Here is a 20878-nt window from a genome sequence, read left to right as displayed (position 1 = left end):
TTTCTTGTTTTTTTTTTGGGGGGGATGTTACGTTAAGGCCATCTGAAGTGTAAAGTGCATGTTCTGGCATGCAGGCTGAGCTCGGGACTGAACGTCGATCACTGGTTGGTGGCAGGAAACCTTTCACTGCTCACTGTCCTATCACTCTGCTGTGGTAGCGCTCACACTGCCAGCTGCTCGACTCTCCTCTCTCTGTGACCAAGTTTTTGCGTTTGCTTCTCGACCCTCTCTGCACTTGTGTTTGCCCGTTTAATAAAGGTCCCAGGGTTTTGTTTTTTTTTTGGTTTTTTTTTTTCGAATTAGTTTGAGGACACGTGGAGTAATTCTGTAAGAAAACGACAAAACCTTTTTTGTTTTTAAATTTCTTATTATTTATGCCTAAATGTTAAGCTTTCTGTTTTTGGTCTGTTGCAAAGTGCCTTCCAAGTACTGATTGTGCACAGCAGTGGATTAAAAAAAAAAAGGTCTTTTTTTTTTTTTTTTTTTCTAAAGGGTAAGAACTGTACAGAGCGACTTGCATTGACACTTTTGTATAAAAAGCGCAAAATGTACAATATGCTAACTTGGTATTTTATCATTGTACTCAACAAGATTGCTCTTAAAACACTTGAACTACGTGTTTTTGTTATGACGTCTTTGGAAACGTTTCATTATAAGCTTACTTTTCTATAAATATTTTTTTTTTGTACCCTCTAATTGAGTCTCATTTCTCTTCTTGGTTTAGAGATGAGAATCAAATAAATTGCAGCTGAAAAATCGCCAAAAGTTCGTCTTGTAGTTCTTCGTGATGAGTGGATGTTCTCTCAGCCAAAAGATGCTCGAATGGGTGAAAGCACTAACCTTCAAACCCGAGTTTAGTTAGTCCGATCTGTAAACTCCGCTGCTTCTCGGGTCAGCGGGAGCCATGGTCAGATCAAGGATTCCTTGGCGTCTCTCTCCTTTACCGCCTCCTCGAAACTCCTCCACGGAGGCATCAAGATGATCCTGAACCAGCTGTGAAATATAATCTCTGCTTCAAGTTGTGGTTCTGCTCCGAAGCCTCCTCCTGGTGGAAAAACTCCCCAAAACATGAGACGTTCAGATTCTCAGATCATCACAGCTGCCTCCTTCCTCGAGGGCTGCAGAATGATCTGTTTTTTTCAAAATGGAGTCTTTTCTATATCAGGTAAGATGTGAATTGTTCACAACCTTTGTGCAAAACTCGAAATATCTGATCTGTTGCTTTAATGTGAGGAGATAACTTTGTGTGGATCTTAAAAACTGACAGAATGATGTGTGTGTAGATTTTTCTGAAGTCCTTTTTTATCAAATCAAATAGCCGGTTTAGCTTATATTGTTATTTTTTTGCCCATATAGCGATTCTTTTAGGTGTTGCAATGTTCTTTTATGTTATTATTAAACTGTAAAACTCATATCTTCACCAAAAATGTTAGGACACAGTGTAAAATAAAACAAATGTAAAACGGAATGTAAATTCAAACAAAATGCATTTTTGTTTTATTCATTTCCAACAACAAACACAAACCATCCAGCACAGATCTTGCCATTTAAAGGGAAACGCTTGAAAATTGTAATAACCACAATAAAAAAAACAATACAGTTTCGGTATATATAGGCAATATCAGCACATATTAAGGTTGGGTCCTTACATCTACACTAATATTTACGTTGGAGTTGTGTCAAAAGAGCAGAAAGAAAAAATATATCCGTCTGTTAGTGTTCAGTTATTATATGTGAATGTCTTTATGCAGTAAATCAACATCACATCTGGGAAGGTAATTAACAAGAAGGATTATAGAATTATAGATTATAAAAGATGTTGGTGTTACCTTTGAGCGTAGCACTTAGATGTTTCATAAAACACCTTAAATATTTATCTGTACCATTGCATAACAGAAGGAGGCTTCTCCTGAATCCACTGGAACAGACTCCACCACCTTGCTAGAAATAGATGTTTATAATTAAAGTGAACTGTGTAAAGAAAGGCGTCCTGATTAAAAAAAATACTGGGTCTAATGTGATTCTGTGAAAAATTAAGCTGTGCTCTTTAGCAATATATATACATTTTACATATTATTGGGCATTGCTTTAGAAGTCAAATTAAAACCTTATTTATGAACATTGTGCCAAGGCTGCACATCAGACTTAAATAAAACCACGATTATTGATGCAATATACAGTATAAACATTCATACAAAGGTCTAAAGTACACTAATTTGTGCAGATTAACCCACAATAAAGAAATGAAACTAGGAATATGAGTAGTTCTGAATACTGATGTCCCACAAGGCTGTGTGTTATCTCCACTTCTGTTTTCTTTACACACCAAGACTTGTCACTCATTTAGTATGCTGATGATCACCAGTCCTCCTACTCTTAGCTTTCTGCCTGGACCTCAGAATCTGTAAAACCAGGAAGGTATGCCTGGGAGGAAGGCTGAGCGCAGTTGACACCAGACCTGCTGTCATGAAAGGGGAGGAAGTGGAGCAGGTCGCTGAATTTAAAACCTTAGGAACAATCAGCGATGACAAGCCGACCTCTCAGCCTAATGTTGACTGCGCTCACAAAAAAAGGCTAGACAGCATCTATAGAAGCAAGGAGCTTCTGTGCCAGTAAGCACGCCCTGCAGTTGGTGTAAAGGTCACTCACTGAACCCGTTCTTTCCTTTAACATGACCTCCTGGGATGGGAACCTCCCAGCCAGAGCCAGGAACAAGCTGACCCGTGTGGTCAAACAGGTCAGTAAAATAATCAGCCACCATCACCTGTAACTCCTAGATTTCTACAACCAGGCTATGGGGAAAAAAGTTTGACTCAGCCCACTCCCTTCAACCATCCTTTAAGCTACTGCCCTCTGGCAGCAGACGAACGGTCCCTCTAACAGAAGAATGGGTACAGAAATAAATTTGTTCCTTCTGCTGTGACCAATCTAAATATGGTATTTTAACAATAGCCACATATTGTCATAGTTATTGTTTCCCTATAGTGATGGTTTTTATGTGCACACTTTGGGTTGTTCTCATGTTTTCTGATGGTGTCTTGGTCATCCCATTTTAACAATGTGCCCTTGTAGATTAATCTCATGGTATATTTACAGAATGAGCCAGGAGTCAAAGACAAGTCTCCATCTCTTGTAAATGCGATGGACAATAAAGTTACATTATCCTACCTTAGAGTTTAGTTGCAACTTTAGTGTTTTCTACGTCACTTTTTCTATTCTTGTAGTTCAGTTTGTTAAAATCCTCTGTAATCTCTATCATGGTCTTTCCTTTGGTCTCTGGGACGAAATATATCATGAAGGCAGCACTGAAAATGGAGTAAGCCACAAAAACCAGGAAGCAGAACTGTCCGAGGGCCTCCTGTGTGGATACAAGAAGGGGTAAAAACAACAACAAAAAAATTGGCTTACATGAACAAATACTGAAATATAAGCAGAGATATGGATATGCTGACATCTCACCACAATGTATCCAAACAGCATCCCGATCACAAACATGCTCAGCCAGTTGATGGTCCCACTGATCACGTAGGCTGAAGGACGCCAGGCTTGGAGAAACAGGTCGGCAGGGAGAGCCATGGATACTCCAGCTATAACAGAAGACTTGAATTTTAAGCTTTTAATCAATTTAGAAATGAAATATCTACAATATGATTACGAACAACACCGTGACTCACAAGGCCCAAGTCCGTAAATGCAAATGACAGAAAAGATCAGGCCGATGCACACATATGGGATCTGTGGGTTCAAATCCTGGGGAAAGAAAGAAAAATATTCAAGATGTCTTCTCTATAGGAGACAGTGAGGTGAAGGAGAGCAGCGTCCCACTGTTTATACCTTCATGGACAGCATGACAGTAAGAACACACATGGTTACTCCCATCAGTAGGTAGCCGTAGCCCATCAGCTTCTTTCTGCCAGCTCGATCTATCAAGAAGGACTGGGACACAGCAGAGACAATCAGGATTAGTTTTTACTCAGCAGTCTCTTCAATGAATCTAATATGAAGCATATGTTTTGAAAAAGTCAACAAACTCATATTTTTCTGCGCCATAATATTAAAAATGTTTCCAGTACTTCTCAAGAATCTGTATGGAGTGCAAAGAGTGCTAAAAAATCACAAGGAAACGACTGAGAAAACCAACATTAACCACTGTGAAAATAACACATTTTAATGACTTGTTACTGTTTAGTTAAGTTATACATATTTGATTTTCCTTTACCGTTGTTGATTTTTAAGCCTTTATTTCTTTTGCTGTTATTTTTTCAGTGACGTCTGTTCTGCTGCCCAATAATTGCTACCAGTGTCACACTTTGCATGTATCGTGTTGCATGCAGTTATATTTGTTATAAAAAAAAGAAAATCTTTGCACTTCTAAATTATCCTTATAATTATCCTTCACTTTTTGGTCGTGATGACTAACAAAATTAGCAGCAAAAGCAATAAAGACACAGGAAAATCGAAACATTTTTCAACTTTACATTAAACATTTGTATCTTAAAAATGTTTATTATATTTTCTTTTATTTCCTCAATCATTTTCCTTTTTTGACAATCATTCCGTATCTTTACACTGTAAATAAAAAAGAGCACCACCTACTTGTGTAGGAGTGTTTACATTGATTTATATATATATATATATATATATATATATATATATATATATATATATATATATATATATATTGGCCTAATTATATATATTGGCCTAATATATATATATATATAGATATATATATAGATATATATATCTATATATATATATATAAAAATAGACAAAGTCGATATGATGGCCCCTGTTGGTGAATCTAAACAGCAGAGTCTGAGTTTAACATTTTAGCTGCTGGTATTTTGGTTCACATTTCCAGGAACTGTTTGTACTTAGACCTAAAAATGACTAAGAAGTCTGGATGTTTGAGACTGGAAAAGTCTGACATTTTAATATGAAAACATGTATTGACCGTGCAGTTAAATTTAGTCCTGCTTTTTACGATAAACTCACACACAACGTTACGGTGATTAGCTCTGTTGCTCCGATACCAATAGCCAAGTATTGCATCTGGGTCTCTGGTACTCCAGACTCACGGAAGATGTCAAAGGCGTAAAAGTACAGCTGAAATATTGACAGATGAGAGACAGTCAAACAGGCAAAACTGGGAATAAAGTGAGTCCATATTTAGTTGTTGTCTTGTGAATGAAAGGCTGACACAAACTTACTGCGTTGTTGCCGCAGAACTGAACACCGGCACAGGGGATGGCGAGAGTCAGCAGCTGCCACCTCACGCAGCGAGAACTGAACACGTCCTTCACGGTTTTGGCCTTCTCTCCCTGTACGCTCTTTCTTTCCTTCTGCATGTCTTCCAGCTCCAGCTCCAAGTCATCCTTCTGCCACAGCCACTGCAAGGCTGGCACGCGCATAAATACATCAAATGAAAAGACAAAAGCAACGAAGAGCGCACAAAGATTTGATGTCTGTTCTATGAACACGGAGATGATGTTTTAAGAGAAAGTTCCTGAAAAGGTGACTTACAGTCTGAAACATAAATCAGATCTGTGATCATACTCTTTAACCACAAAGCAGATTCTGCCCTCTCACCTTTTTTGCTGCCTTCAGTGTCTCCTTTATCAATGTAAAGATGTCTGGGGGCCTCAGGGAAGAAAAGAAGCATCACGAACTGTAGGACGGCTGGAATACCGCTAACAGCTAAGAGACACGGCCACATTTCTTTTGTTCCCATTATTTCCCTGAACACAGCATAAAGAAAAGACAGCTCAGTTAGAAAAAAATACATTCTGATTAAGATTTACTGTCATTAGGAGGATAACTGCTTCATGTGTTGTGCTTTAAACTGGAACCAGAAAAGGGAAATGTTTGCACTTATAACCCCGAGCTCCTTGGTTTCTGTGCCTCAAAGTTGTGTTGTGAGTTGTGAGTTCTTACTCAATGCCAATTATCTGGCCCGTGACTTTCCCCAGGCCAATAAAAATGGAGCAGGTGAGGGTCAGGAAACCTCTGAGTTCCTTCGGCGCGCTCTCCCCGAGGTACATGAGGTGAACGCTGAGGCCGAGGCCTGTGGAGACAAACCGGATGAGCAGGGTAGGAGAAGAAAGGAAACCACACACAGGGGACACTAAATATCACTGACATACCGACATTGTATCCATAGAGAAATCGTCCCAGCAGGATCATCTCAAAGGAGTTCGCCATGCGACTGAAGACCATGAGCAAGGCAGCAACAACCGCCACGGCGTTGTTGATCAGGAGAGCCTTTTTTCTGCAGAATCAGAGGAAACATTGTATTGCAAGAGGTTTAAGGCTCATTGTTTTAGTTCTTCACAGATTTTCTCTATGTATTTTATACTGTATTGTCAGTTTGTTTTGTTTGCTTTTTGTTCTTGTTTTTGTTTTTGTATTTTTGATGTCATCTAGACCAGAACTCCAGTGGAACCTGAAACAAGGCAATCCTTATAGGAGCCAAAGTCCTAATATGGTAGAACATCATTTTTGGGTTAGGGCTTCAGGTTTAGGGTTAAAATATTAATTGAGTTTAGGTTAGGTTAGGTTTAAGGTTAGGTTCAGGGTTAAGCTACAGAAATGAATGGAAGTCAATTCAATGTTCTAATATGGATCAAAATACAAACTTGTGTGTTTTTTTTTTGTTTCACCGTCCGTGGATGACGGGCAGGCTGCCGCTGTGAATGGCCCCGGCCCAGGCCCCCAGGCTCAAAACGGCGACGATGAAGGACCAGATGAGCTGGTTGGTGGACTCGGCCACTGGAGCGCCGTACCGCAGCATCCACGTGGAGTTCACGAAACTCTGAATGTGCTGAGGGAACGTTTCAGAGGTCAAAGGGGGGAGCTGAAGCAGCCAAAATGAATCAAAACAAAAATCTGTTGAACTTCTCAAACCTGACCAATATTGTCAGAATTATTAAGGATTCTGATTTTCTACTTTGACATTTTGAAGCTCTTTTAAGCTTTTTGTTCTTCACACTTTTTAAGGGCACTTTTATTAGCAGGACAATGTTTACTTCCATAGGACATTTAAAAACATTCTTAACAGACCAACGCGCTGAGGAAAATATAAAATATAAACCCAGTAAATCAGCAGTAAGTTATGAGTCCATGAAGTGATGGATTTCAGCAGATTTCACCTTTGCTGGAGAGGCGATGACAGAAACTTGGATGCCGTACTGAAATGATCCTCCGATTCCCAGAACCAGCGCTAGCAGGTAAAGCCTCCAGTGTTGCAGCTGACAGATAAAAGTGGACACTGAATGTTTTTTGATTCAACACAGAGGGAAGGAGCAGATTCTGTTGAATATTGCAGTAAGCTCATGCTCCAAACGTGTTTAATGGTTAGAACGTTACATAACGCCTGCGTGTTTAACACAACGGATCCTCCCTGATGAAGTCATGGAGCACCTTCCTGTCTTCCTGTAATAACTACTTTAATGATTTCCTGTTGTCCAGTTTTTAATTTGCTTTGTTAGTAAACAATAAAACTCTTAAGGACTTTTGAATATCTTCATTTTGTTGATTTTGTTTTTTATAGAAAAACATTTATTTTATTGCTAAACTTCAATTTAAACCACAACTTGTTACATTTTTGTTTTCCTTTGACTGTTACACAGGAAGCTTTAGGTTTCCCTTTCATGCCTTTCTCAGGCTGGACTTTTACAAAGCTCTGCAGGATTTATTTATTAATTTATTTACATTTTCCCCCCAAACTAAAACAAAATGTTTTATACGGACATTATATGCTGAAATGTGGGTCAGTTTGCAAAACAAGTACTTTTTGTAGTTTAATCAAGGTTTTTATGAGCTTTTGAAAACTCTTTAAAGCCAAATTTTCATCGGTCTTGGATTATAGTATTGAATTTTCTTTTAGGGAAAACTTTATGCAACAGATTGGAAAAAAATCTCTACAGTTTTGTGTCAGAGTTTAAACTAGATTATTTTTTTAAATAGTCCCTTTAAGATGTTTTCTTGTGTTGTGAAATAGATTAAAACTTCAGAAGTGGACGTCTCATGTTGTTTGTGGACTCTTCTGTGTTTGTAAAACTTCATGTTTAAATTTGTCCTTAAATTCAAGTGATTTGCATCAGAGAAACATAAGTAGCAGTATTAAGAGTATTAGTTTTTTTATTTTAGTTAATAGTTTTAGTTCCTCTCGAATGGATAGACTGGAAACACATGAAGCAACAGTTTTTGTTAAAAAAACCCCCAATAAATAAATAAAAACACATTTATACATCGTAGAACCTTGTTTCACCTTCAGATTGTGTCAAATGAGGAGCAAAAGTTAAAGTATCAAAGACTGCAATCTTAAAATAACAATATCTGCTACATATAAATACAAAGAAGTAACAAATCTAAAGATCCTGATTCATTTTTTATATAAGCACCCTGAAAAGAAAAGCATACTGCACTAAGAAGCGTTGCATTTTTTAATATTACCATAATGTGAAGCTAAAAGTGAAGAAAAAAATCAGGAAATGTCTTCTAATATTGACAAATGTATATATTTGCTTTCTTGAGTCTGACTTTTAAACACTCAAATCAAATTCTGACACATCTTTAAGCCTAAATCCAGATTCAAGAGCACAGTAAGTGCTGCAGAGTAAAATCCTCCTACCTTCCCGGCTGTGAGCCCCATGTCTCCTGGAGGCTCGTTGGATGCTGGCTGCAGAACGAGCCGAGGTCCAGCGTATTTGAAGGATGCCACAGGAAGTTACACTTTGACAGATGTTAGTTGACCATTCGTGCTGTTGGAGCAACGTCGTCACGTTTTGACGTGAGCAGCAGGGATGGCCAAACGCTGCTCTAGACTGAACCTGGTCTGTCTGGTTGATTCCTGCGGAAGTTAGAACTACGAGTATCGTCTGTCCACAAGTTAGACATTATTTGGATTTTGGAGGGAGGAGGGGGGCTTACAACGAATAAATGTGTTCATACACTTTGGGACACGCAGCTCATCTTCTTCCCTTTTGGTTAATTTCACCTTGGGTCTGATTTGTCATAAAAGAAGAAAAAATGTTTTTCTGCTTTCTTTTTTTAAAAATTTATTGAAAACATGACAATCATTGGACTAATTGTGAATTGTTGTCGGTGACACATGCTGTAAATGATCATTTTCACATAAGTTTATATAATAAAACATCCCCAAAATCTGCACCAAGTGCAACTACAATTGCTTTTCCAAAAACAGAGATTTAAACTTTAATTTTTCCCTTTTGATGTGTGTTTCAGATACTTTTTTTTTGCCTTTTTTCAGGCCATTATAAATCTGATTTAATCAATTACATTACACCATATTAATTTACTCAGGCTTTATCTTTGTTTGGTATTTTGGCAGACCTTTTGGTCTTTAATGTAACGTTTGTTTTATTTTTCTTTTTGGAGGTTTTAACAAAGTGTTTTTAAGGATGAGTAGATCCTGAACAAAGACTTTGATGCTGATAATGATTCAAATTAGTTTCAGCTGATAACAGGACATTATTTCTAGTTTGAGACCACTTTGTTCCAAAGAGAGAAACATAGTTGAAACACTTACAGCCAAACTTATGTAAACATCCAGAACTTACTGGAATTGTAAATGATCAAAAACAGTGTTTTTCATGTTTTTTAGAAGATCAAACAAATTTTAATTTTAAGTCTAAAAGGCTGTGGAGAGACCCACTTCTCCCAGCTGATACTGAGTTTCAGTCTGTGATTCTGAAAGTTTGTCCTGGCCCTTAAAGTTCAGCTTGTTGAATTCGCGTGTGATGGCCGACAGAGACTTTCCCTTCGTTTCAGGCAGAAACAGGCCAATGTACAGCGCTGATGACAGGCACACGGCTCCAAAAGGCACAAAACAGTATTCTCTCAATCCACTCTGCAAAGAAAAGGAAAACAATAATTTTTTTACTGCATGGTCTACAACCATAAATCAGTTAGTTTCACATGTTGCCTCAGACTTGGGTTTTACTGATCTGCACTTTATTTGAAAATGGTCATGCTTGTTCATGTTAATGATTGCAATGGATTCAGCAGCAAACTGACCACAAGAAATGGGAAGATCATCCCGACGATAAACAGGTTGAGCCACATCATGGAGCCAGCGATCATGTAGGCAGCTGGCCGAGTGGCCTGATTGAAGATCTCTGTGGGAAGAACGCCCGTCACTCCGGCTGGAAAAAAAACAACAAAAAAACAAAAGGACAAAAACAGCAAGTCAATGTGGACTTGGACCACGTTATAATGAACTGCTAAGGCAACGAAGAGTATATTTACTACTGTTGTAAGAATGGTGTGGCTCCTTTAAGAGTGCGTACAGAGAAAGAGAGTGCACATGTTGAGTGAGGAAGGGAGCAAGCCTGTGTGTGGAGCACATGAGTAAAACTCAACTTCTGTGCAGCGTAGGCAGCAGTGAGAGCAATAAATGCTACAATCTGTACATATCTATGAGTTAGCAAGTCAGCGAAAGGCTCAAAGGGATAATTTGGACAATAGAGAGTAAAAAGAAGGTTTTTTGTCACTGTCATGATCTGAAAGGCAGCAAAGAATAAGGTGTTATGCCACATTGCCATGGATTTATCTGAATGTGCAAGAAAAAGAAATTTAGACTTAGAAAACTATGTTTTCAAAGATGAATGGGCGGAGAAATATGCAGTTATTGTGTTCCTCACCGTGCTGGGATTTAAATGTAATGAAAAGCACATATCGCCACCCCTGTACAAATGAACTTTAGGTCTGTTACTCTTCATCTAACGTCTTCAGTGTCAAGATTTAAGCAGCTCACTGAAGACATTTTTCTAATTTGTGTTTTAGCTGTCTCTGGGCATGTGTAACTTTTACCTCAATCATTCTGACGTTGCAGAGTCTTGCTGCTTTTAGGTTCAGCTTGTTTTTTTTTAACGTTTATTCATGCAAAGAAAAGCATTTTATTTTGTTGAGGCATAAAAATTAAGTTAATCAAATTTAAATTATATTTTTCTTGTAAAGCTATAGCATATATTAAAGTTTATTGTCAAATGTCAGAGTGGCTTAAGTCCACAATTGTAGGCAAACAGACCCATTTCTTTTGGTTTTTATTAGTTGGAAGCAAACTTAATACAAAAGAATTTGCCAATCACCAGTTCTTCTGGACCTGTGACCATATCTGGAAATCAAATTTAGACATTTAAATATTGGTTTGAATCGTTCTTGTCTTAATGGACATTATGTGCTTGTTTACAGCTCAGGATTTTAAAAAATTGCTCGTCCTCATTTCGACTACACTGCAGAATAGATGAGTAAATCAAGAGGAAAAAAAAATATAAAAATCACAGCTTACCTGGTCCCATACCGAAGCTGAGAATATAGGTGAAGACGCAGGCCACACTCAGATAAGGCATCCAAGATACATAGTGCTGTTTGGGTTTTTGGACGAAGAATCAAAACAAGATTATAACTATATGTTCTTGATAATAGGAAAAGTAAGTACAACTTACAGTGTTGAACATATTAAGAAAGAAAACCCACATTCTGAGTTTTTTTCTTTTGCTCATCAGAATTGGAGTTTTGCCTGATCGCTGACTTGTGACTCATATTTCTCCAGCACATAAAATCAGTGGATATAAAATCTAAAAGTCTCCTCATCACTCTGACCTAGGCTGCATTTACTACAGTTTACCATAACATAAAGCTTAATCCATAACATTTTGTGATAAAGTTGGACGCTGACCTCAAACACGAGTGCGACAGTGAAGACGACGGCCCAGATGGTCATTAGAAGGAAACCTCCCGTCAACATGAACCTCCGACCTTTACGCTCCACCAGCAGGTTCTGAAAGAATTAAAACACCAATCGGACTCTGTGTTGGGTTTTTCATAAACCTCATACTTTACTGTGACGTGCGCACAATGCAGTTATAAACAAATTAGCTTAACTTTCTGTTAATGAATGAACATTCATATGTTGTAATGTTTGGTAAAAGGTGTACGAAATGTGACAAAACGTTAAAGAGCTGATTTACAACATTCATGACCTTAAGTTACTGTTTCACTGGATTCATCTTAAATGCTTTAATGTAAAAAAAACCCCTAAAAGATACAATTATTAATAGTATGTACACTTCTTCTTGTGCCATCATGTCTGAAATGCAGTGCAGGTGTTTATTCTATTCAGTCGGTAGTACGGAGTACATTTTAGGACATCCTCAGATCTGAGGATGTTTTCTTGAGACCCAAGGATGACGTCCAGATCCCCAGAACATCAAATAACCTCTGATGTCAAACCATAGACAAAAAAAGCATCACGTTTCATAGAAAAACCCAATCAGACTTCTGACTAAACGTCATCAGACTAAAAAAACATCATCGACCTGAAGAAGGCTTCTCTCTGAGGCACTTTTATCTGAGACTTTTAAGTCTGAACCCGTTTAGTCAGAAGTCTGATTGGGTTTTTCTATGAAAAGCAAAGCTTTTTTATCTTTGGTTTTACGTTTAAGGTCATTTGATCTTATGTCTCAGGATGTAATAGATGACAGCTCAAGTCCTGGCAAGAAAAAAATCTGCTAACTTTCCAAAATAAAGTTTTTTTCTTTAAAATGAGTTTTATTGTCCAGGTAAATAGAAACCTCAAATTTACTTGTTTATGTTGACCATTTATCACTGGTCTACTGCTCCGTGTGGTGCACACCCTCTCTGGTTACATTAAGGGTGAATACTTACACACATAATACAGGCTGTGAATTCACAGGTCCCGGTGCCAATAGTGAAATACTGGATTTGATCATCAGATATTCCTGCCTCTTTAAACACGTATGATGAATAGAAGTAAATCTGCAAACAGAACAGAGGATGTGAGAATGCTGAAGGATTTTACTGCTCATTACTGAGGTTCAAACACCAATAAGCTGATTATGCAAGTATTTGTACACGCTGTAATTATGTCACTACAAAACTCTCCCTAAAACGACTGAAAGCCTCTAAACCCAGAATTATTCAATCAGCATTTTCTGCTGTCGACATGTCAAGGAGCTCTGAAAATATGTCATTTAAATATACAAAGTGCAAGACGGGAAAAGATAATGATTTAAGGTTATGGTTGTGTAACAAAATCAATAAACTGGCTTTCATATGTTTATTTATTAACATTTAAAGCTGCTTCTGACAGTTTATTACCTGTTTACATTATTAATGTGCAAAGAAATCCTTTTAAAACACAAACAGCTGATGAAACATCTCAAATTTCCAATCATCACAAGCCAACAGAAGCAAATTTTGTCCCGAAAAACATCCAATCCTGCTTCTGTTCTTTTAATGCTCAGTGACATTGATCCACATGGGTCATAATACTGATACATTTCAAAACACACTCTATCTGCCATATTTACGATGTTGGTTTTGAGTCGAGGATCCTGACAGTTCTCCTTACTGAATCGTTCCCACAGAGCTGCATGGCGCTGCTGATGATGATGACGGAGATGAGCTGCCAGCGCACGGAGCGATCCGTGAAGAGCTCCCAGGGTCGGCTCGGCCTCACGCCTCGGGTCTCGGCCTGCTCCTGCAGGATCTCATCGAGCTCGCTGCTCTGGACCTCACAGCCTCGCAGGCGCCTCAGAGCTGGAGAGGAGGAAAGCAAACAAGAGTCAAGAGTCTGCACGCTTTATAAAAAGATGAATAAGAATAGTTAATAATGTGCTATATGATGTTCTTCACTGAGTTAAAAAGTTCCAGCATGGTATAAAATATGTTGTTATAGTTAAATATGCTTCACAAATAAAGCTGGTTTGATTTGAAGTTGATTTATTTGTCGGGGGGAATCAGTGTATATTTCTGACACCCCTTCTTTCATCACCCCTTTCTTTCTGGAACGAGTCCCTTTGCTTCCTGTCTGATTCCGAAGGCCCCTGCTGAAGGGCTGAGTCAAACTGATGAACTGATTCGTTTAATTGGCAAAACATTAAACAGCTGTTCAGCATTTGTTTGAAGAGAACCACATCCAAGACTGTAGACAGACTTCCACATGTGCTCCACAGTGATGTCTTTAAATAAAGGAAGACGAGCCTGGACTACAAACGAGACGTTTATGTCAATTTAGGCGCAGTGTAGTTTCCATTTTAACTTTTAACTTTACTAAAAGTTTAATCTGGCATTTAAAATTTCTTCTGTTAGTTCGATGTTGTGTCTCTGATCTTTTGAGAAGTGAAGCCGACGTTTATCATATAAAAAAAAAAAAAAAAACTGAATTAAATGTTAAACCAGTTCATGTAAAGTTGACTGAAGTATGCATTCGTACCATCCATACAGGCCTCTTTGTCCCCTCTGTCGATGAGCAGGTATCTGGGACTCTCTGGGAACCACGGCAGCGTCAACAGCTGGATGAAGCCAGGAATGGCATTACAGGCAAGAAGGTACTGCCAACACGACTCACTTCCCAAAATCTCTCTTCAAACAAACAATCCAGACTATTATTACTGTATGTTCCTTTTAAATATAAACAACACTTTAATATAAGGCAGGAGTCTCCAATCCTGGTCCTGGAGGGCCACTATCCTGCATGTTTTCCTTGTTTCCCTGCTCCAACACACCTGATTCAGTGGTTAAATCACCTCTTCATGTTCTGCAGAAGCCTGTTAATCACCCATTGATTCAAATCAGGTGTGTTGGAGCAGAGAAATAAGTAAAACATGCAGGATTGTGGCCCTCAAGGACCAGGATTGGAGACCACTGATATAAAGGAATAAACAGATGAGCCAGTTTTAGATTTTGGTACCTGAGTCCGACCACCTGTCCTAACACGACGCCGAACGCCGTGAAAACAGCCGAGGACAACGAGATGGCTCCTCTCAGGTGCTTCGGCGCACATTCTCCAAAGTACATGGGCTGCACGTTCATGCTGATTCCTGCGCGACAAACCCCCGAGCGTAAACCGAGGCTCTCAACTCATCCCGTTGTATGCACAAAAGGGTTTATAAAGTGGGAGAGGGGGCGTGCAAAGTTCATCCCCGATCTGAAACGAGGTTCACCCACGTACCGGCGTTTATCCCGATCAGGACACGCGAGATAATGATCATCTCAAAGGACTTGGCAGCTCGACTCGTCAGTGCGAAGAGAGAGCCGCTCATGAGGAAGACATTATTCAGCAGCAGACATTTCTTCCTTGTGAAGGGAAAACACAGGAGAGAGAATTTAGTGATTCACTATTAAAACATTCAGATTTCAAGCTAAAATATGAGCGTTCATCTTGTGAATGTCAAGGTAAACAGTGCCCTGTAAAAGCCTTCATTTCAGTATTCAGTCTTTTCCACATTTTTTTCCATTACAACCACAAACTGAGGCTGTAATGTGGTAAAATATAGAAAAGCCAGGGGCTGTGAATACCTTTTTAAGACACTGTATACCACATTCTTACATCCTTATGACAACAGTCAGATGTAGTTATCACCACATTGTTCTCATACACATAAATAGAAAATGCTTTCACAGATAACTTATATTTTCTTGATATTAAAAGACATTCTGGCTCCAAACAGACTACATTTGACATCTTTGTATCCACGCTCAGATTATTTCCTGTTTATGTTTTCTGGTTACTTGATATCTGCTCTGGTGTATCAGAGTTTATCAACAAGCATGCTTCATTTCAGAAAACCTAGATCATGTCTGTGTATTTCTGGAGGAAGTAAATGAACAATCCCCTTTGAGAACCTCAAGTTTATCATTCACCGTCTTCATTTCACATTACCTCCCGAAGCTTATGGTCATGGGCCCTGCGATAAGAGCTCCTGCAAACCCCCCCAATGAGAAGATGGAGACAATGATTGTCCACACCAGCGTCACCTGGTAGCCCTCCAACTGGATGTCCCACCGCTCCAGGAAAGTCTCATTGATAAAAGCTTGAATAAACTGTAGAGATAAAGGAGATGGAGGTCAGCCTTTTAAATTCAACTTGAGCGAACCAAAGCACGCATATAATCAAAACACCGGTTAAAACTGGCACTTATTACCTCCGTGCTGCTCACATTTTGACTTGCTGCCAGAGATCAAAACAAAACACGCATTTCTATTTTCCAGCTGCGGACTTCTGTTTCACTGATCGAAATCTGCGCTCCTTAAAAGTCGGCGCAGCTGCTCCCTTTCACAAAACTCTGTGGAAGAATTAAGCCCCCCAGAATTAGCCCAACAACCTAAAACTGGAAGTTTTACAACAAGACGGCTAATCACTGACACAATAAACCTAATTCTCATTTGTGCCAAAACAAAAAAACCTCAACACAGTGACCCAAATATGAAATCGCAGAAATCTGCTAAATTCTTACAGGCAGAAAAAAACGAGTGGCGAGTGATATGCATTCCTTTGTTCCTTTTCATTTAATTTAGTACTTTGGACTGTATCTTCCATTACCTGCGGGGATTACTTTTAACACATAACTTACAGCGGTGGGAGCGTTCATTATAGCAAGGTTGTATCCATACTGAAGAGTTCCTCCAATGGCTGCAGAGGCAACCATCAACACCAGAGTCAGAGGACTGCTCTGCCAGGACAAAAACAGACAGGTGGACTTCTACTTTCAGTCAGAACATAAAGCAAAACCTATCTATTTAAATAGAAAAACCAAAAATATGTCACATATGCAGAGAACAGGCACATAGATGAGCTCTTCAAGTCAAACAAGAACAATACAGAAAGTAATTTACCTTCTGCGACATGGTTTAATGAAGGAAACAGTGACCTGATGAAGTCTCACCAAGCAGCAGAGGTCAGCCCAACTCAAATATCCATCCCATAAAGCCCTCAGCACGGGCACGCGCGTGATTGGCTGAAACAACCAGTTAAACTCTCTGAAGCAATGATTGACCTCCGAGCACTTTACTTCAGGTGAAAGGGTCTGAAGAAAAGAAGAACCGACGTCACAGACTGTACCTACAAAGTAATTAAAGAGCGGCGGCGCATGCGCAGATGGGTGAGAGGAGAAACGCTCGAGTCGGGCCAGGTAATGAAACAGCGGCGGCGCATGCGCAGATATGTCAGGCGCAGAGAGGCGGCTGCTGCCACGAGTTTTTTCTTAATAAGTGAACAGGTGCATGAAAGGATAACTTTTTATATCTTATCCATGAATGCATCTGCGTGCTACATTTGCAATTCAAACAAAAAAATAATTGACAGAATGTATTTTTTATCGTATATTTTTTCTTCTTAGATTAACTTATAATAAATAAATAAATGCGTTTTAAATACTGTTTTTAAAAATATTTCAGCTCTGAGCCCCTCAGGAAGAAGCAGGCAGGTAGGACTTTAAGTCACCAGGTCTCTGTGACAGTCAGCAATACTATATAAGTAATGATGTTTTCGGTAATATTTGTGCAAAATAAATTAAATTTGAAAATAGGCCTACTGCAATTTCATGGTTTTTCCGAGCCTACAGGCGAACCTTGTGCCTACTTAATGTTGTTTTTCAGAGAGTTTTGACAGCCAATTTATACCTATTTTACTTTAATAATTCATATGCAACTTATTTTTCCCAGTGTTGTTGATAAATGTTCATTATAAAGTCACAGATGTCCTCAGTGACGTTACAGTTTATGTCCAGCAGATGGCGGTCGTCTGTTTCGGCAGCTACATTGTTTTGTGGAAAACGCCAAACTCTACAAACCAACCACTGAGTCATAGTTTAATCCACATGAACATTTAGTTTAGACAAAAAAAGTGGTTTAAACATCTGCAGAAGTTACACTATCGCCAGTCAAAGGATCAGGGGGCAGTTTCACCTCCAGATAGTTGCACCCAGCTATGAAGTTCAGCCGATTATTCACAGAAGCTCGGGAGTTGTGAAATCATGTGTGTGCCTTAAATTACTTGGGCTGATACATAAGACATTTATGAGATATTTTGCTAACAGAAAAACGGGGTTGACTCCCTCAGTTCCTGCCGAAGCAAACATTGTTGCACAGTTTATAGCACTCAGATTATGTGTTGGGAATAACTATAAGCTAATACAACTCCACACCGCAGCCTAGTATCTGTAAAATTGTCTGAGTCATAGCCATTTCTTTGTTTTATTAGCTGTGGCGGCCATCTTGAACTGAGTTGACCACAAATGTAATCAGTTGTAGATGTGCCTGTGATGATTACTTTGTTAGTTTCATTAAATTAAATCTGTCCTCTGATTCAAAACATATTTTGCACATTTTTATTTTTATTCTTTGCAAATTTATGTTTACATTGTGCGACGGATCACAACTAAAAGTCAGTACCCACGATTCCCGATTGAGTCACATGTTTTAACATGTAATTTGGGTGTTTTATTTCAAATCTGCGTGACAAGATACATGACAAAATCTTTGAACAGGAGAGTAATAAGGGGGGCTTCTATGCTTATGCAATGGCATGCTTAATAAGAACCCAAAGTAGGCCTATATCTGAACTTCCACATGTCTGTATATGCACAAGCCTAATAATAAAACTAATGAAATTCTGTTGTGGCTTTAGGTTTTAGTTTGCCACCCCGAGATTGTAAGTGGCCCCCATTTGAAAATGTTCTGGTTATGACCCTGGAAAATGGTTGCAAATGCAGCCAAAGTCAAATATAAAAAGAAAAACTAACTCTGAAGGCTTTCCAGAAAGGCTGAACAAATACGGATCAAGACCAGTTAATAAAGATCAGAAGAAAGCCTGGTTTCCTGGAAGGAGAGTGTCAGAAGAAGGACTCCAGACTTTTGCACAGATTGACACACAAAGAGTGGGGCAGAGTTTCTGACACACTTTATAAAAATAAAAATAAATAAATAACACGAGGGTTCACTCAAATTGAACAGATTAGGAGCTCGGAAGCTCCATGTGATTATTTATAGATATTACAAAAAGAAGGCGCGTGTCATAATGAGGTCAGAGAGAGCCCTCCCCCTCCCTCCCTAATTGGTCCTCTCTGACAGGATTACACGAGTTTCCTCAATTGAGCTCCGAGAAGTGAAACGCTCAGGCATCCAGGAGAGGAAAGAAGACGGGGAAAAACTCGGCTGGAGACACTTTTGTTTGTTTGTTTGTTTGTGTTTGTTTGTTTGTTTCCTTGTTTTGCTCCCCGGGTCAGATGTTGGTGTTGGACGGCGGTCGACAGGTCTGCCCTGTGATTAAATGACCTCCTGAAGTAAAGGGGTTCTCAAACGTTTCACCGGAAGCTGCTCCTCGGACCCTCTCACAATGTTTTGGATTCTCTGGGATGCTCTGTTTCTGCTGGGCGGTGAGTTGAGCTGGGGTTTGGATTTGCTCCTGTTCTAAGTGGTGATTCATGATGAGCTGCCGCGTGTTTTCATCCTTTTAATGGATGCTCGAAAGTGTTAGTCATTGTTTGCTCCCAGCACAGCTGATGGAGTCACCCTGAGCAGGTCACATGTCAGAGCTCAGGTAGATCAGAGTGAGTTCTGGCTGGTTGACATCCACACACATCCAGTACAGAACAGGAATTTAAATTTCTTTGCAGTTTTCTAAAGGTGCTTAATTTTCCTTCAGTGAGTTTTTGTTCTACTGCTAGTCAGATCATTTATTATCTAGATTAATGGTTCCCAAATTTTTCTGCTTCAGCCCCACAAAATAACATCAGCGGAGGCTTGTAGCCCCAAATATTGATAGTTTAAGTGTACAAACTTGAACAAAATGACAACACAAACATTCCTAATGATTGTGATATTATTTCATTGATTGAGCACTTCTATAGATATTATTTGTAACAATAGTGATGAAAATGATAGATAAAAAAAGATAAATATTTTTTTAAAATAAGAGAAAAAAATCTAAATGTTGCATTTTTTTTTTTAAACTACAAGTTTCCTGTTTTAGGTGTAAATGTGTGGCAGCGTTACAGCGCCACATAAAGGCCTGGCCTACTTACTACAGTGTTTTTGGTGTTTCCAGGTGGATTCTAGTCACTGTGCCGTGTTGCAAGGCTATTTTCTATTAATTTTTTTGAAATGACATAAAAAAACCTTGTGTGGACTTCTGTGTAGACAGGGCCTAAACCAACTCTGACGTTTTAGTTCACAGGTTGTATGCTTAATATACCAAGCGTGCAAAAGAAAGCAAACCTTTTGTTCCGAGTGCGTATTTTTGAAGATGATCAAATGCTTTTGTATAATAGATCCATTTTTCTCCTGTTTGAATTCGAGGTGCGGCCTTCGGTCCTTTTAATTAAATCAAAGTGACCCTCTGGAAAACAAAGATGTTTTCTCACAGAAGGCCTGTGTTTTTATTGTCCTCTGCAGGATCTCTTTTTACACATGGAACAGGTCCGAGCAGTTCAACAATCATCAAAGGCAACATTTCCATCGAGGCAAACTCCACTGCTGCTCCGAACACCTCCAGCAGCGACTCTTTGACGACTGCTGGCGAAGACGCATTTACAACTGATATTCCTACATTTAAAAGTAAGAGACTCAAACCCTTTCGGCGGGAGTTTATTTCTCTCTGCGTCTCATTACGTACGTCCTCTGTCCCCAGGTTCTCTTATTTCATCTGAACCGTGGTGGACGGATCCAACAGCCGTCGATGCTACAGTCTCTGTTAACGCCACGTCTGCTGCCGATCTTCACAATTCAACGAGCAGCAGAATGTCCACAACTAAAAGACCCGCTGGGGCGGCCAGCGACCGCCCAGTTAAAAGTAAGCTTCAGCGAAATCCGCAGTGGTGTTCATCCCATCATGTCTGCGGTCCCAGCGGGGGGGGGGGAGCACGGCATTGTTTTCTGCAGTGCGTTGACATCACGCAGACAATGTGGCGCACACTGATAATTGATCCCCTTAGCACCATTGATCATTGTGGGCAGCTATTATAATAAATCAAAGGTAATGAGCTGTACATTTAGCTGCCGCACAAACGCCAGGTCCTACAGTGTGGAGTTGTTGTCTGAAAAAGCACCC

The 20878-nt window shown here is 39.3% G+C and overlaps 3 protein-coding genes across 3 annotated transcripts in view; 1 reads left to right on the top strand and 2 right to left on the bottom strand.

Annotated features, from left to right (window-relative positions):
• Positions 1-2900: 2900 nt before the first annotated feature.
• On the bottom strand, positions 2901-8656 carry LOC108231252 (solute carrier family 2, facilitated glucose transporter member 11-like). Its single transcript, XM_017408175.3, has 12 exons — positions 8636-8656; positions 7152-7250; positions 6663-6823; positions 6147-6271; positions 5938-6067; positions 5593-5741; positions 5214-5401; positions 4999-5109; positions 3835-3936; positions 3675-3750; positions 3460-3587; positions 2901-3358 (listed from the first exon to the last, which is right to left on the bottom strand). Exons 1-12 carry the CDS (start codon positions 8654-8656, stop codon positions 3170-3172), a joined length of 1479 nt encoding a protein of 492 aa, XP_017263664.1. The 3' UTR covers positions 2901-3169.
• Positions 8657-9100: 444 nt separating this feature from the next.
• slc2a11a (solute carrier family 2 member 11a) lies at positions 9101-16825 on the bottom strand. Its single transcript, XM_017408174.3, has 12 exons — positions 16666-16825; positions 16404-16502; positions 15713-15873; positions 15002-15126; positions 14741-14870; positions 14264-14412; positions 13400-13587; positions 12694-12804; positions 11705-11806; positions 11315-11390; positions 10042-10169; positions 9101-9874 (listed from the first exon to the last, which is right to left on the bottom strand). Exons 1-12 carry the CDS (start codon positions 16675-16677, stop codon positions 9656-9658), a joined length of 1500 nt encoding a protein of 499 aa, XP_017263663.1. The 5' UTR covers positions 16678-16825; the 3' UTR covers positions 9101-9655.
• A 2049-nt stretch (positions 16826-18874) lies between these two features.
• The window catches only part of tgfa (transforming growth factor, alpha), an 8355-nt gene continuing 6351 nt past the window's right edge, over positions 18875-20878 (top strand). The window contains exons 1-3 of the mRNA XM_017408047.3: positions 18875-19205; positions 20224-20385; positions 20459-20620. Coding sequence (XP_017263536.3) covers positions 19166-19205; positions 20224-20385; positions 20459-20620 — 364 coding nt within the window. The 5' untranslated portion in view covers positions 18875-19165. The remainder of the gene's footprint in view (positions 19206-20223; positions 20386-20458; positions 20621-20878) is intronic.

This window comes from Kryptolebias marmoratus, linkage group LG4 (genome assembly GCF_001649575.2).
Source record: "Kryptolebias marmoratus isolate JLee-2015 linkage group LG4, ASM164957v2, whole genome shotgun sequence".
In the NCBI taxonomy this organism is placed as follows: domain Eukaryota; kingdom Metazoa; phylum Chordata; class Actinopteri; order Cyprinodontiformes; family Rivulidae; genus Kryptolebias; species Kryptolebias marmoratus.
Note: the sequence above shows the minus strand (reverse complement) of the source record. Positions and strands in the feature narration are given on the sequence as shown.

Excerpts from the sequence above, each read along its gene's own strand:
- LOC108231252 (XM_017408175.3), bottom strand. The coding sequence starts at position 8,656 with ATGGGGCTCACAGCCGGGAAG. Across the intron at positions 7,251-8,635 it reads TGGGGCTCACAGCCGGGAAG|CTGCAACACTGGAGGCTTTA; the intron begins GTAGGAGGATTT and ends TTTATCTGTCAG. Across the intron at positions 6,824-7,151 it reads TCATCGCCTCTCCAGCAAAG|CACATTCAGAGTTTCGTGAA; the intron begins GTGAAATCTGCT and ends ACGTTCCCTCAG.
- slc2a11a (XM_017408174.3), bottom strand. Across the intron at positions 14,871-15,001 it reads CCTGATCGGGATAAACGCCG|GAATCAGCATGAACGTGCAG; the intron begins GTACGTGGGTGA and ends TTTGTCGCGCAG. Across the intron at positions 14,413-14,740 it reads GGACAGGTGGTCGGACTCAG|AGAGATTTTGGGAAGTGAGT; the intron begins GTACCAAAATCT and ends GTTTGTTTGAAG.